Here is a 16,426-nt window from a genome sequence, read left to right on the forward strand (position 1 = left end):
ACATCAGGAAACCAATACGAAAGTCAAAGACTTGGCTGCACCCTCTCTCCTGCTGGCTCAAACCTCAGTTCTGGGTTAAGAATGTGATCTATGCACAAAGTTGCCAAGAGCAGCAGCCAGCAAAAGGTACAGTAAAAAACACAGTGCTACATCTAAACAGGGCCCCCACTCCTCCCAATCGGTGGGTTATTCCTCAGCTGTGAGAAAAAAAACTTATCTTTTATTTTAATTTCACATTTAGATTTTGGTCTAAGTTTTAGATTTGGATCAACTGCTCTGGATACAAGGATGCCCCACCACACATCATGATCCTTCTATTATGCACCTGTGCTTTGTTAAAACCCTGTCACAAACTTATTCTCTCATGCCATTATATTTTTCAGCTGCTGTGTTTTCCTAGTTGCTCTACATCCCTAAACAGAAACCAGGTTTGTGGTCTACATTCTGCTTAAAAAAAAAACAAATCCAGTCACTTAGCCCGTTCCACTGTCCTCTCACTGACAGTTCATTTCCTATGATGGCTGTCACTTACTTTCAGTCAGTGCATGTGTGTGCATGTGTAACACACACTTACAACCCAGCATAGAAGCTGACAAGCACGAGACTCATATCAATGTACCATAAATTAAAAATACTGTATGCCGGTGTAATTTCAGCAGGTACAGTTTACTGACACTGCCCCTCCTAATCCAGGATGACAGGATCCTTAAAGCAGGAATTATCAGCTGCTTTCAGCCTTTCCATGGCTGTTTCTGTGTGTGTACGCACACACAGTATATACGGATAATTTCGCAGTCAAAGATGCTTGATTATGCTGCATCCTCAACTATAAAAATCCCATTTATGCTGATTCCTGCAGTTTTTTTTCTGAATCATTTATAAAGAAGGAAGGGATGAGGGGGGGGGAAATGCAAAACACACTATCTTGTGTGTTTTTGAGAAACATGTTTCTTAATGCAGGAATGGCAGAGTGATTGCAAATTGCCTGTCTGTGTATAATACGAGAGCAACCCTTCATCTAGCTGAAAGCCACAGAGGAGCAAAACAAGAAATCAGTGAAGTTGGTGTCCCACTTACAGTATCATTTCCTCAATGAGCACCTCTCTGCCAGCACGACGGTAACCTTTGACCTCAAACCATCCGACTGCTGGGTGCTTCTACAACATTCAAATACCTAAAATGAAGTCTTTAAATGAACCTCAGTGACATGCCTTGCATCCTCTGCTCTACACCTGTTGCATTTGGTTCCAACAGTAATGCTTCTCTCTACTGTCTCCTAAACTAAATAAACTGAAAAGCATTCTGGAAGAAATGGTTTTGAATATAAACAGAAATTTGAGAAGGCACATACTTTCTGAGGTAGAAAACTAAAGGGAAGAAGCACATCAAAATGATCATGCAGCATTCAAGTGACACGCATCAATGCATAGCATTAGCAAACAACCAAGGACCAAGTCAAGTTTACCGTGTGGCCATCAGTCACTGAAATTTACCAATAAAAAAACCAACAGAGAATGTGAAGGTACGTCACGCAGTGCTGAATGTTGGGACGGGGGCACCATTTTTGGAGGTACGCACTGTATTTACCTGCACTTCTTGTTTTGTTTGGCTAAAAAGTTTCTTAAATGATTTAGATCTCGCTTTACTGACTGCGGTAAATCAGAATGGATAACCTTATGACTGTAGCTCACTTGGAGACCTAGAAATAACTCTGCACCTGATCAGTTTGGGAGCTAATACTAGCTAGCAGGTGTCTGCAGATGACACAAACACTGCAGATGAATCAATTTCTGTCCTGTCTGTGGTCAAGATGAACATTAAAATGGACGTAGTTGAAGTATCTGCTACTGTATGTAGCTGCATGGGATAGTTTGTTTTTCCTTAACTTATAGATGTATCTAGTATATATATATATCTTTATTACGGATAATGAGCATGATGCTCCAAACATGGCACATTTACCCAAAATTCAACACAGCGTGCTGTCAACTTCACATTATCTACACAGGACACAAAAAGCAGAAGCCAGATGTAAACTCCAGTTCTGGATCAATGTTTACCAAAATGATGACTGATAAATAAAAGTTATATGGATACATTCATCATTAACCTGATACACTGTTTGACAGTCATCCAGAATCCTTGAAACTGTCATTTCCACTCTATCAGCTACAAGCATTGCACCAAACTTCCTGGTTCAGTAGTAAACTTCAACCTTACAAGATGAGGAGGACTGCCTCACGTCACAGCAGGAAAAGCACAGGTGTAATCAATTACAGTGCCAATGCAATGTAGTTGTAACATGTCCAAGATTTTACATTTCAAGGTAATAAGCACATTGTCTTTACCCTTTCTTGGTCCATTCGCCTTTGCTGTGCTTTAACAGTACCAAAATAAACCAAATTTTATCTGGCAGAATTGGTCTTCTCTTGTGGGTAAGTCAGCATTTCCTGCATCTGCTTCACAGTAAAATCCTCACAGCAACACTTCGCTGGTTCGATTCCTGGCAGTGTTTCACTTCTATCGATTCAGTTGTACAGCAGGAACAACATTGTGAATGCAGTTCATACAGAACTAGGAAGCTAATGTGCACCAAACTGCTCCAATGATTTTACTGTGAAGCAGCTGCAAGAAGTGTTCAGGATGCATTAAAACTAAATTAACTCTGCAAACAATGGCTTTGAATTACAGCACCAACAGTTTATACTGTGCAGAAGGTAAAAAGGCTCTAAGAAAATAGCTGCACCATTCTCATTAGGACAAAGAAGACTGATATGAAATCTTGCCAGAATAAAAAGGCAATGCCTTAACACAAATATGGCCTGTCAAGGGCTCAAACATTAAAGAGGCGGTGATAAATGGAGTGAAATACATGTTTTCTGTTCAAATTAAAAGAAAAAAATAAAATAAAATAATGCACAGTCTTCGGTCTGTTTTGTATCTCCCTTTAACCTTTTTATTATGGACTGGTGCAATTTCAACTCTGCTGTCAACACCAGTTTTCACATTCAAATAAATAAATAATAAACCCGTGACACTGAAATTTAGCTGTTGAATTACTCAACATGGCAGGTGGTCTTTTGCATTTCACCACACCAGTGTACTCTGGCTGGTAAAAGAGTAAAACTGGCAGGTGACTTTTGAGATTTATCAGCAGCTGTTGAAACACAGTCAGGTTCATTTACCCTGCGGTTCGAGTGTTTCACAAATGAGGCCCCGGTGCCAGAGGCTCGTCAGCCAACCTGCGGGATCTTCTGAACAGAGAGCCTCATATAGAACATTATTAGTATTATTATTCCCTCCCTGGGAGCTGGTTATAGCTGCTGTGAAAACTCATTTCCCTCTCCTCTTGTCCATGTGAATACCTACCAACAGGGAGTGGGAAGAAGAAAGGAACAATAACTGCATTTCACATGACAGCGAAATGAATAATTTCAACTGTGTCTGTGCATGCAGTGTGTGTGTGTGTGTGTGTGTGTGTGTGAGAGAGAGAGAGAGAAAGCACAGTGCTGTGTAGGGCACCGTGTGTGTGTGCTTGCCTCGTGCCACTGTGAAACGATTGGGCCTGGTGATACACAAGGCGACCACAGTGACGGGAGCATCGATCTTGTTTCCTCCATAAAAGAAACAGAGAGAAACTAAGAAAGTTGAAATAAAGTTACATAAAATGAAAATGATTACAGTTTTTAAAACGAGAGAATGAAGTATTAAAATAGGGCCAATTCAAGCTGTAACTTTTACTTTGGTATAATCTCTCTAAAGGTTTATGTCAGTCCCCTGGGTCTCGGCTGAGTCCCACCTGCAGACTGAAACCACCAGTTCATCTGATTGCACATTTAAATCAGGTCAAAACTGCAACCTTTCAAAGCTCCAACAAAACATTTCTATTTATAATTAATAACATTAGTGACATATAAATAATACATCAACTTGTGATTGTGCCAATTTACTGATGCAATTTTTTTTTTTGCACCAACATGTGATATGCATAAAATATACTGGTAGCAGACCCCGGGGCAGACCCAGAACACGCTGGAGAGATTACATAACACATCTGGCCTGGGAATCCCACCAGAGGAGATGGAAAATGTTGCTGAGGACAGGGACGTCTGGACTACCGAGCTGAACCTGCTGCCACCACAATCCCATCTTGGATAATCGAAAGATGGATGGAGAGATGGATGGATAGGTGCCTTTTGGGCTGATTTTTAAATGTATGAGTGAGTCTGAGGAGCTGCGCTGTGGTAGAACAAACCAACAAAACACACAACCCAATACAACAAGCCAGCAGTCCGTCTGGGTGCGTTTGCAATAGCACTGACACTGGTCAACTCACGTGTCACATGAAGCACCAGAGCAAAATGGATGTTTCCGTGACAATGTCATTCTCAATTAAAGGCAGATTCTTTTATAAACCAACTGTAATTCTATGCATTTATTGATATCCACAGTAATTGATCCTGCCTGGTCCATCATCCAGCACATCCTGCTTGAAATCTGATCAAACACCTGGGGGGGGACAGAGAGGCAGAGAGTGTCCTTCAGTATTCAGTAAACCAGCAGATTGTTTCCCCTCATGTCTGGACTTCTGAAGGCAGAAACTCCATAAAGGCCCCCTGCCAACCTGCCTGAGGACACAGGCTTCAACCACGCCGCTTCAAAGGCTTTCTCAATGTGTGCGCATGTGTGCTCCTGCCTCTGTGCAAAAAATACCATCTTTCTTGTGTGCCCATGTAAATGAGGCTGTGATCCTGAATATATATGTGTTTGTGCAGGTATGTGCGTGTATGTGCAAACACTACACAAGTACCATTCCATGTACAGGAAGTAGTTGTGCTAGGTAAGCTAATCCTGTGAGAACTGGGAATTCTGCATTAGCATTTGAATAGTACACAGTGCCCTGAGCATTGCTGACAAAACTAGCTCACATCCTCAGTGCCGGCTTATACTGGCACAAAGATACGCCGCATATATTCAGAGCTGAGGAGGAAGATTGTTATAGTACAGAGAAGCATGCAGCCGGTATGTACACAGGACGTTTCAGAGAAACACCACCTACCTGCTGTTTGCTTTTAAGATAATGGGGGCTTATCTAGTGAGTGTTTGAGCTACACCCTCCCTCACATTTACACACCCAAAAACATTCTCACCTACAAACTGTCCAATACAACCACAGACTACATCCACATGTACATTAACAATGTGCTTACTGGGTAAGAGCCCAGGTAAACAACACCTGATTACATGCGAGTATGAGTATTTGTAGGAACACAAGCTGGTGTCTTGATAAAAACCCTACATTTACACACTTTTAAAACAGCATTACCGTGACATTAAGATTAAGACAAATTGGTCCACAAAGTGCCATGTGTTGGCCCCTGGCCACTTCCTGGAACATTTCAGCTCAGCAGATCCCACCCTGTGTTTAGAGAAACTGGTGATTTTGGCTCAAATGTTTTTTCTGCAATTAAGACTGTAGTTCAGTGAAGCTCCCGTTTTAACTTGTGCTCAAGTAATATAGCACTGCAGCAGAAAGGGCCTAATTTACACTTCCTTTTTATGATAGGAACAAGCTGTGTGTGCTAATGATGATACACAGCAGCCTGTACCTACTGACAGATCCTACAATTTTACGCTGGGTGTGAAAAACTGTAGGATTATGTTGGCAAGTCTGTATCTGGCAAAGGTATTAGCTGAGGTATGTTACAGCATGTGTACCCTGACTTGAAAATGATACACACACACACACACACACACACACACACACACACACACACATACTATCCTTCTGGATGTACAGATTCTCTTATTACCCAACAGACTCGCATCTGACAAAGCAAGTCCCCACAAGAGGAGATGGTCCTTTTTACTTCTTCTGCTCAGCTAAGTGGTTGCAGCTGTTTCTATCCCTCCAAATGAAGTAGTTTAATTACATTTACAATTTCATATTGAGGCACTTAGTTGAGAATCCTGCCCAGGTCATCTTACAGTGAGAGCAACACCAGATCACGCTTCAGTGCCTGAATTATCCACCATTTGAAAAACACCTCCTACTCTCAAAATTAAGACCAAGTGTGGCTCTTCTTTGAGAACTGCTGATATTTTAAGAGCTTTGCTGTCAGATAACTATTGTACTTTACTGACTAGATTCTCTGTTTTACAGATACTGTATCTCATTATGCTGAGTGTTTCCAAAACTGCAATCATTTATAAAACAACTTTTATATGTTTCACATTCCTTCCTAAAACAACCAGGAACTGATAATTGTAAAGGTCACTTTAACCTGGCTGTGATCTCACTGCTTGATCTTGTGCTCTGTGCCCTGTCGAGGCATTTGTCACTTCTCATTGAAGCTGAGTAGGAGGCAGCGCCCGTCCATCCATCCACTGTCTAAACCACTCATCCTGCGGAGGTTCACGGGGGGCTGGAGCCAGCCCCATCCGACACTGGGTGAGGGACAGGGTACACCCTGGACAGGTTGCAAACCTATCACAGGGCTGACAAACAGACAATCATTCACTCCTACAGTCAATTTAGACTCGATAATCAACCCAACTTAACCTGTCTGTGGACTGTGGGAGGAAGCTGCAAGCTCCACACAGAACCACCCCAGTCAGCCGCCAGGGTCCAACCCAGAAATGTCTTTTTATGGTGAGACAGTTGCCCACTGCTCCACCGTGCTGCTCTGGGAGGCAGCAACTCTCCCTTAGGTCTCCGGATCACCTGACTCCTGTCATTCCTCACCCGTCCACTGAAGGCCACACCAGAGGTTCATACTTCTGCACGCTGCCCGAACACATCACCTAAATTCTAACATCACTATCCTAATATGCTGAGAGTAATTTTAGCTGGTGTAATGTCTACTATCTTCACCATCATGTGTCAGCATGCTAACATTTGCTACCTAGCATGATGATGGTATGTTTTTGATCGTATCTGATAAATTCAAGTGTGGACCTGAGAATGGCAATGGATACAAACCGATCACTCCTGTTATTACAATTCCTCCTGAGGGGGGCAGGAAGATGTGTGCCACATTTTATGGAAGACAATACAATAGTTGTTGAGGCATTTTACTCAAAACAACAAACAATCTCAATTTGGCACCAAAAAAGGGGATCAACAAAGTCATTGGGATTGTGAAAGGAACCAAATCTGTACAAAACATGCCAGTCCATCTGGTAGGTGTTGCAATACCTCACTGCAGAATTTTGACCTGCTGGTGTCACTACAGAAAAAGGGAACTCAGTAGTGGATCACAAATGTCTGCACAAACTTTCACCTCAATCCATCCAACAGCTGTTGAAATATATCAGTCTGAACCAATGGCGGCCAACATCACAGCAATTTAACAAATTGTACATGAAGTCAAACTGCTGCAGAATTGCACATGCTTTTGACTGCAGGTGGTCTTACTGTAATATGTGTTTATGCCGTTTACTCAGACCTCTCTGAAAGCTTTCATTCAGTGGCTGCTGAGCATTAGCATTTTACCTTTTAGCCATTTAACTGATCCAGAATGGCACACAGTGAGAGGAAGACCAAAGCACGTTACAGTTCCCAGACCATCTGCATTACAAGTAATCATTAACACGGACCTCGGGGAGGTCAAAGGTCACAGCATGCTATCGATCAAAAGAACTAATAAACCTGTGATTCAACAAGATACCTTAAAATTCTCAGACACAGACCTGAGTGGAGAGCTACTAGAGTTTATATGCAGCACTATGTGGCATTTACTGTGTGTATTTCTTTTGTCTTTACATTTTGACACATATTACGGAGTCTGGGTGTGAGCTGAATATGTAGCGGCCCTCACACACACACACACACACACACACACACACACATTGTGTGTGCTCTGTCATCTAAAAATCTTTTGCCTTGCAGTCTTCGAATTATTCATTAAATTCATGACATTAACTGAACTGAACTGGACGTTGCCAATAGTGTAGAGTGACAAATACAGCAATAAATCTAATTACTCAAATAAGTGGCAGCTGAACACAGTGTTAACCCTCACAGGACTTCACCTTCACTGTGCTGTAAGTGTGAAGACACACACACACTTTACAACAACGCACCTTTAACATTCCAGCAGCAGACAGTAACATTCCTATACAGAATAATGTCTACAACAAAGACTATTTTTATGGATTCCCATTATATTCAGCCAATATTCCTATAAGGCCATAGAGTGCTTTAATATGCATTAGTGTCTGAAATGTAAATTAAACTACTTTATAATATTTTATGTCCTTCAATATCACAGTATTAAATGTTTCACCAAAACGTGTGCTATTCTAGGACTTCTAGCTTGTGTGTGCATGTTCTGGTAGGTCAATAAAACAAGGTAAGAGAGAAGGAATCAATAGAATTCAGCTCACCACCCACAGCTAGCATGCAGCTGGTCTTTTGCGCAACAGCCATCCTGCAGCGCACACTGTGCACAGACACCAAGTCGGTCGAAAATGAACCTAATTATCTTCAAAGGAGCCACAGCAACCTGATAATGAATTAATACAACGGCAAGAGCCCCTCCTGTGGACTTATGGGTATATTATTGGGGTATTTTGGGGATGGGACTGGTGTTATCATAGGAAATTTAATCTAACTAGCTGCATATTACATCGCTGTCTATAGAGCCACCGCCATGAGATTAAATTGGAATATCTTATGATAGCAAAGGAGGTTAAGATGCCAAAAATTATAACTACAGACATTATCATTTTGAATTTAAAGCACAGCAGAGTTCCTTTATCTTAAACTGGAAGGTGACAGAAACACTACACAAAGTACTGTTTTACTTTTGGTTATAGCCTATTTTGGGCACATTGGTGCTTCAAATGTGGACTAATTATCTCAGCTACTTTACATTTCAGAGAAAGTTGTGTGCTTTTTCCTCCTCTGAATCCACCTGGTGGAAGCTACTTCACTCACAACCCACCTTAAAACTACTAACAAAACCTCTGGAAACTGGAAACCACCACCATCGTTTAGGCTTCTAATTAGTGCCAATTCAACAAGTCCAGTCTGCCCATTATCTGTGCTAATTACCACCATTAAACACAGTTACATTAACTTGTACAACACTGAACTTCACTTAGAACATTCTTCTTCTGATTGGTTTGTTTTTTCTCTAGTCAGATTTCATACACTATTCACTAGAGTTATGTGTTTGTCCACACTGACAGTGCACATTTATTCCACGACTGATGAAAAAGTGAACAAATATCACAGCCGAACTATACGTTTAAATTAATATAGTATAGAGGTCGTGGTGGTTTTACTGGAGCTTACAGTGTGACTGCTAACTCCACAGACGTGTCCGACAGGGACTTGTATTTTTCTTTTGACACACACTCAATTTATGCCGCGCACACGCAAAATATCAGAGGTGGTGGTGTCTGTACTTCACCTGGTTGTACGCTGTCTCCCCGCCTCCTGTTACTCTTCTTCCGCCTCCTCCGGTACCGAGCTCCGCGACAGAGACGCTTCATTTTCCGGTCAGGAGGAGCCGGCGGCGCCCGCAGCCGGGATGCTGTCAGAATTCCATTTTACACATGCAAGAAAACAAATACAAGAGCGCACTAAGCAGCCAGCCCGCACTAACTAACACAAAACTAGTCTGTCCGCTCCCACTGGCGGTGTAATACCGACTACAGGAGCACGCGCTCCCGCTCGCGCTCCCTTTCTCTCAACTCACAGAAGCTCGCGCGCTTCTCTGACACGCCTGACAGCCGTATGTGCGTGCACGTGTGTGAATAAGTGCGTTTAGCCGAGTGAGTCCTGGCCGCTCCTGCAGGTTTGAATGCGGGAGCATGGAGCTCCACCTGCCGACACCCACAACTACTGGAGTCCGACAGAGCAGGAGCGCGGACAGGCGAGGACAACACCACACAGTCAGCTGGCTGATCGATAGAGGATTAATCAGACACACTGGTTGGTGTTGCATTACTGCCGCTTCCTTGTTTGCTTCCTCGTTATACTTTTGGACACACAAAACACCCGATGTTAATCGGAATCTTACCCATTTCAGATATTTTTTGGGCAAAATGATTCAACAACACACTGAGGGTTAAACACTGGGCCAGTGTGGGTCAATAACAGCACCCAGTTATAACACCAGTGTTGATGTTGTGTATTACTGGTCACTGGATCAAAACATAAAAAACACAGTCTTGTACCCATGGATTTTATTATTGTGTCATTGTTATATTAATAACCCACAAACCCTGGTCAGTTTTAACTCAGTGATTTTAAAGTGTGAAGAAAATAATCAGACAGTAAAGTGAAATACTGCCTAATCACTAAAATAAGAACCTATAAAAGCACAGCAGAACAGCTCATAACAGAGGGTGGCTCACTAGGATAGAGAAGACTGGATCAGCACTGAGTTGTAAACTAATCTAAATGAACATAAGCCATAAACAACCATAGTAACACATTACAAAGTCCAATACAAGGGTCATTTTGGCATCAGCTTAAACACATTTAAGAATAACTACAGAGGGGGAAAAGGACATATGGGATGAATACCCACTAAACATCATGGACCTCGTGTGGGTCAATATAGCACAGATGTAATAGTTTAACCAGTAGCCAAGGGTTGTTTTTACCCAGTGTTGGTATTAGTATTAGATTACTGTTGGGGCTGTGGATCAAAAAAGCCTGGGTCTTGGCTGGTTTTCTACCCATGGGTACCAGAAAAAAACGAACCCTTCTTGCGTCTGTACTACAATTAATGACCCTTCACAGTGTGTAGACTGACAGAATAAGAAGATATGAAAATGGAGAGAAAAGCAAAACCAGATGACGCTGATGCAGACGACGGGAAGAACGGAACAATAATCAGGAGAGGCAGATAAGATGTGAGGACAACAGGGAAGAAAGACAGAAAGAAGATAGGCAGTGAGAAAGAAAGAGGAAAGACAAAGTGGGAAAAACAAGAAAGAAATGGGGTGAGAAGGGGAGAGAACAGTCACATGAATAGTTGACAAGAAGAAAGCTGTCAGTTGTCACACATTTTATGTGAATAAATTATCAGGCACACCACTGAGCACATGGCTGCATCTTAGAGTTGTTAATAAAACATGGAACAAAAATAAATGATCTTTATTACTTGAGAGGGATGAACCCGAGGGGAACCACGTCTTTACTGTCTTAGTGCGCCATCTAGTGTTTGTGCAGAATAACTGTCCTGTGTCTGCTCATAATGTTCAATATGTGGAGTCATAATCAAACTCAGCCACACATTTCTAAAAAGCTCACGTTCCCTCCATGTTTATGAAGAGCGCTGAATTAAAGCGGACACAAAACACAGATATAGATCTCAGCATCTCCACCGCACACAGAAAACTCCCACTCAAATGGAGCTCAACAGAGTTCAAGTTGTACTGTTTTAAGTAAAAATTACAAAAATGCACACAAGCCAAACAGTGCAGTGGCTCAGCACTGAATCTCATTACTACAACACCTCCAGTCTGAGCCGTGGTGAGTCACTTGATTTTGTGAATAACATTACTTGTTCACATCGTTGGTACTGTAAATATAAGGAGCTGAGGCAGAAACTAGAAATACAGCTTTGTGATTTTATGGCTCAGCCAACCAGCCACATTCATGGGAATGGGACAGATGTGACCCTGACTTTTGACCAACAAAATCTAATCAGTTCATCCTTGACTCCAAATGGACATCTGTGCCAAATTTAAAAGGAGCTATACAATACTTGCATCTGGCTTCTCTTAACATAACACTACAAGGAGGCTATGTAAAACAATTAAAGTAGCTAACTGAAGCTTTTTTTAACGGTGTGTCTAAAGGATTAGCAGCAAGCTTATCTGTTTTCGAATAGTGCGTAAAGTCTCCCGAATTGAAATAACAGACTGCTTGCTCCTGACACATTCGTGGCCAAACGTGCCCCAATTATCTTCCATTGAAACCACATTTTTTAAATCTCACTCCCATTACAGTATAAAACCATGCATTCTGTAATGTCAGCATTTCATTTTGAAGAAAAGTAGTGATATTTGATGTTTTTACCGTATTTCACCAGATTCGACCTTTTCCCATTGTAGGCCGATACATGAAATTGTTGTATTTTTGCCATATTATGGAGCCATGTGACTACCAGGGGGCCCCAAGAGTTTTGTGTGTGTGTGTGTGTGTGTGTGTATGTGGGTGTGGGTGGGTGAGTGAGAGAGAGAGAGAGTGTGTGTGTGAATCTGTAAGCACACCGTGAGCTGCAGGATTCATTTGAAGGTGTCCTTTGTTCTCTTCATTTTTGCTACTTCTCTTTGGTCCAGGTCTTTGTCCTTCTCTACTAATGAAATGATGCCTCAACCAAGCTGCATGTTTATCTTTGGCTGTGAAGGCAGTCAGGTGCATATACACACTAATAGTTGTTATTGATTTTGTTTTTAAGTACAGCAAAGGCAGGAGGCCATGTTTTTACTCAAGCACCTCTTCAAAGACACATTGAACAATCCCTCAAAACCCACCCACACCCTCAAAACACACCCTTTTTTCAACCCTGAAATTATCAGTTCATGCTTACACACACACACACACAAAACTCTTGGGGCCCTCTGGTAGTCACATGGCTCCATAATATGGCAAAAATACAACAATTTCATGTATCGGCCTACAATGGGAAAAGGTCGAATCTGGTGAAATACAGTAAAAATATCAAATATCACTACTTTTCTTCAAAATGAAATGCCGATGTTACAGAATGCATGGTTTTATGGTTTTATACTGTAATGAGAGTGAGATAAAAAAAAAGTGCTTTCAATGGAAGTCAATGGGGCATTTTTGGCCACGAATGTGTCAGGAGGGAGTATCTGGCACTACATAAAAAAATACTAAAGCAATCAAATCAATTTTGTTGCTAATCTTTGACATATCCAAGACTCTACTCACCACCAAAACCCCATCCTCCTACTATTTATTATATGGAAAATCATTCATTTCTGGTGGGTTTTTTGGTAATAAATAATTCCTAATTCAAATTAATAACTGGCATTTAAAATTTTAAATCCTGAGAATTATTGAATGTTTGGTAGTTCTGAGCAAGTCAGACATTGTTTAAGAGATTTATGAAAAAAACTGAAAACATTTTGAAATATGAAAAATTAATATTCATATTTTTGTACGTGTACATTTTTGCCACAAATGCGTCAAGAACATAGTACATTTAAGGAGGGCACAAGGGTTAAAAACCAGGTTTGCGCACATTATCGTAACCATCGTTGAGGCCTGAAATATCTGCATTTAAGAAATCCCTGGGCTGCATGAGTGGTAAAGGAGCCCGAAATCTTTTATCTGCAGTCAGACAATTTGATTTATTGAGTGGTTAGAACAGTCGTCTCCGAGCCAGGAGGTTGAAGGTTCGAATCTCGACTCCTGCAGTCCACATGTCGAAGTGTCCTTGCAAGACATTAAACCCTCCGTTACTCCCGATGGTTAGAGCCATCGGTTGAGTTGGCACTGCAGATGGCTTCCTCGGTTCTGTACCGGAAACAAATTCCTTGTGTGTAACATCCTTGTCCTTTGTTTTGTTCAGTGTGTATGATTTGTTGCTCAGAACTTTGTGGGTTCTGTAGACAAAGTTACTGCCTTGTATGTCTGTAAATATGATGTTCAATAAAGGAAGGGAAAAAAATCGTAACCAGTCTGAACCTGCCTCTAGCTAACTACCCTGTTACTTTACTCCTGGCCCCGCCCCTTTCCGCTACCTCAACCAATGAGGTTAATCCTGTGCAAACGGTTCATTTACCTGGTTGAAACAACATTTCTAGCTCAGTATTTGCTCAATAGCTCAAAGAAGAGTGTTCACTGCCTAAGATTTATTTGGATTCTGACTTTAAACGCAAAATTCTGAGGAACAAAGGTCCGAATTCTGAAATTAAAGTCAGAATTCAAATAAATTTTATGCAGTGGCCCTAATCCTCTTCCGTACTAGCTTGCTCTGGAGCTTTCAATTGTGTTGAAATACAAAACATCCGGTGTTCCGTCAACGTGGGGACGTAGATGTTAAAACATGATCTTTAATCACCTCAACCACTTCTAACCCAGTAGAAGATATCAGGTACAGATGGCTTCCTCGGTTCTGTACCGGAATGGTTCTGTAGACAAAGTTACTGCCCTTAAAGTCAGAATTCAAAATGAGGACGCAGGGACTCTAGAGGTTAAGGCATTGTTCTGGAGGACACAGCTGATTACACAACAAACTCCATGTCCACTTGCTTGCTCTTGACATTTAATATCTTAGTATTTCTCTTTATCAAGTTTATTAGGAAAAGTATAGCTTTAAGGGCAAATGATGCAAATTGCCACTTTGTTAATCATCAAAATGTGATTTAAAAAGTAATTCAGCCACAAAACCCACTGAAATGATCATTTCTTTCTTTCTATGCCTCAACTCCAAATAGGATCTCTCATTCCAAGTTGCATTAATGATCATTTCAACAAGTTCTGCTATGTTTTAAGAATTAGCTAGTAAACTATAGCAGCTCTTGTAGGTCTACTTCCTCTTGTTCTGGCAGATGAAATATTACCAAAAATAGCATGCTGCGAATTGTGAAATGGGAACAACTCCAGAAAAAACAAACAAACAAAAAAAAAACACTACAGGACCCTGGCAGTTTAAAACTTGCTTGACATTTTGCTAATAATAATAATAATGAACTTTAATGTCATTCTGTTCATGTTTTTTTCCCCAGAGAAAACCCCTTTTCAAACTAACGTTAATATGGGAAAAAGAAGCAAACGTATTAACACTCACTGCATCCACTAATCCAGTTTATTTTCCTCAGCAGAAAATGGAACACGATAAAATTAAAAGGAGAAAATAAGACAGAATTATGTTCTTGCTTTTTATACATCTAACTAAATATGCCACTCTATGCTAGGGTGTAAGTAACTCAAACTGATATAAGGTTAAATATTTTTTCTTTAAAAGGTACAGAAAGATATTCAATTTCTTCCATTTCTCATTAGCATTCAAAAAAGGAACAGGATTTTCAAAAACAGAACCAGTCACAACATTTCTCCAAGCTCCCTTTATCCTTCGCTGTGTTCTCATTGGAGAAGATAAGGGCAAGGGAGAGAAGAACAAACAACTTGCACATGTTAACGTAGTTAAGTGGTGTCTGGTTAAAAGGGCTCTTCACCCGAATAAACTTTTATGAAGTTCAAAGAAAAAAAAAAAAAAAAACTTTTATGAAGTTCAAAGAAAAAATTTTTTTTATGAAGTTAAAAAAAAAAAAAAAAAAGCTTTGCTTCTCCTGCTATTCAAGGAAATCTACCACTTCATGTTTCTGAGTTCTCCAAGTTGAAAAACAGTCTTGTACAGTTCACCATCATCACATTACACTCCACATGATGCTGCAAGTACATTTAATGGAGAGTCCTGCAAATGAATTAAACACATTGCAAAATGCATGTGTGTGCTAATACACCCAAATAACAAAACAAAACAAAAAAAATCTGAAGAAAAAAAAAGTCAGCTTCTGCCACATCACCAACAAAAAGTCAATTTTGGTAGAATACTCCTTTTAGGAAACAAGGAAGAGAGGTGCGTAACTGAACATTATGCACAGCACAAAGTCCAAGCAGTCAGACTGCATAAGAACAGGTCAGAAACAATGACATAACAAAACCTTATGAGGAAAGGGAAAACCACTCAATTTGAGAATTCATGTTATTTCTATAGCCAAAACCAGCCGAGGCATCACTGGAGAGCTGCAACAGTTTGAATCTGTGTCAACAGATTCATGGTCTTAAGTCTGCATTTGATCATACATTTAAATTTATCTGAACAAAATTAATAGTGATACTGGACTGGAGTGAACCAAGCGTGGTTGGTTACCTTGCAGCAGTGGTGAGTTTAGAGTCCAGCCACATTCAAAACTTACCAACATTTGGCTGCAGTTACCTTACAAACCTTTGGGTCATAACATCTCTAAGTTAACCAGCTTTTCTCAGCCTCAACTTGTGCTGTGTATCAATATGACATCACTGATTTTAACTGTGGGACAAACCCACCTCTTTACAATTTAATAAACGCTGACTAGTAGAAGTGACGCCCCGGAATTATAATTTCCCCAATGTGAAAATTGACACCTAATACTACCCGTAAACACGAAAGAAAAAATTATAGAACCATTTTAAAGGGTAGTAAGTAATGTATGTGTTTAGTGCTCATCTAACTGTAGACACTCTGTGATGAACTTGTTTTTGAAACTAATACAAGCCGTTTTGGCGAAGAACTCGTCATTTGAATACAAAAATTCAGTCGTATTTCCCTTTATTTATCAAGAACAGTACCACTCAGTAATTTGAAAAGAGGGAGGGAAAGAATGTGCTACACAGAGGATTCATATGAGTGACTCTTGTCCATTAGTGTGGTTTTCATGTTTTTTT

The 16,426-nt window shown here is 40.7% G+C and overlaps 1 protein-coding gene across 3 annotated transcripts in view; it reads right to left on the reverse strand.

Moving 5' to 3' along the window:
* The window catches only part of galnt14 (UDP-N-acetyl-alpha-D-galactosamine:polypeptide N-acetylgalactosaminyltransferase 14 (GalNAc-T14)), a 132,671-nt gene extending 124,180 nt beyond the window's left edge, over window positions 1–8,491 (reverse strand). Inside the window, exons 1-2 of one of the 3 annotated variants that reach the window (XM_020588080.1) lie at window positions 8,389–8,491; window positions 3,540–3,614 (exon numbers count right to left, since the gene is read on the reverse strand). In XM_020588080.1, coding sequence (XP_020443736.1) covers window positions 3,540–3,602 — 63 coding nt within the window. In that variant the 5' untranslated portion in view covers window positions 3,603–3,614; window positions 8,389–8,491. The remainder of the gene's footprint in view (window positions 1–3,539; window positions 3,615–8,388) is intronic. The other 2 variants (XM_020588081.1, XM_020588082.1) reach the window with 2 other exon arrangements.
* Window positions 8,492–16,426: the final 7,935 nt, after the last annotated feature.

The sequence above is a fragment of the Monopterus albus genome, unplaced genomic scaffold (assembly GCF_001952655.1).
Source record: "Monopterus albus unplaced genomic scaffold, M_albus_1.0 scaffold501.1, whole genome shotgun sequence".
In the NCBI taxonomy this organism is placed as follows: domain Eukaryota; kingdom Metazoa; phylum Chordata; class Actinopteri; order Synbranchiformes; family Synbranchidae; genus Monopterus; species Monopterus albus.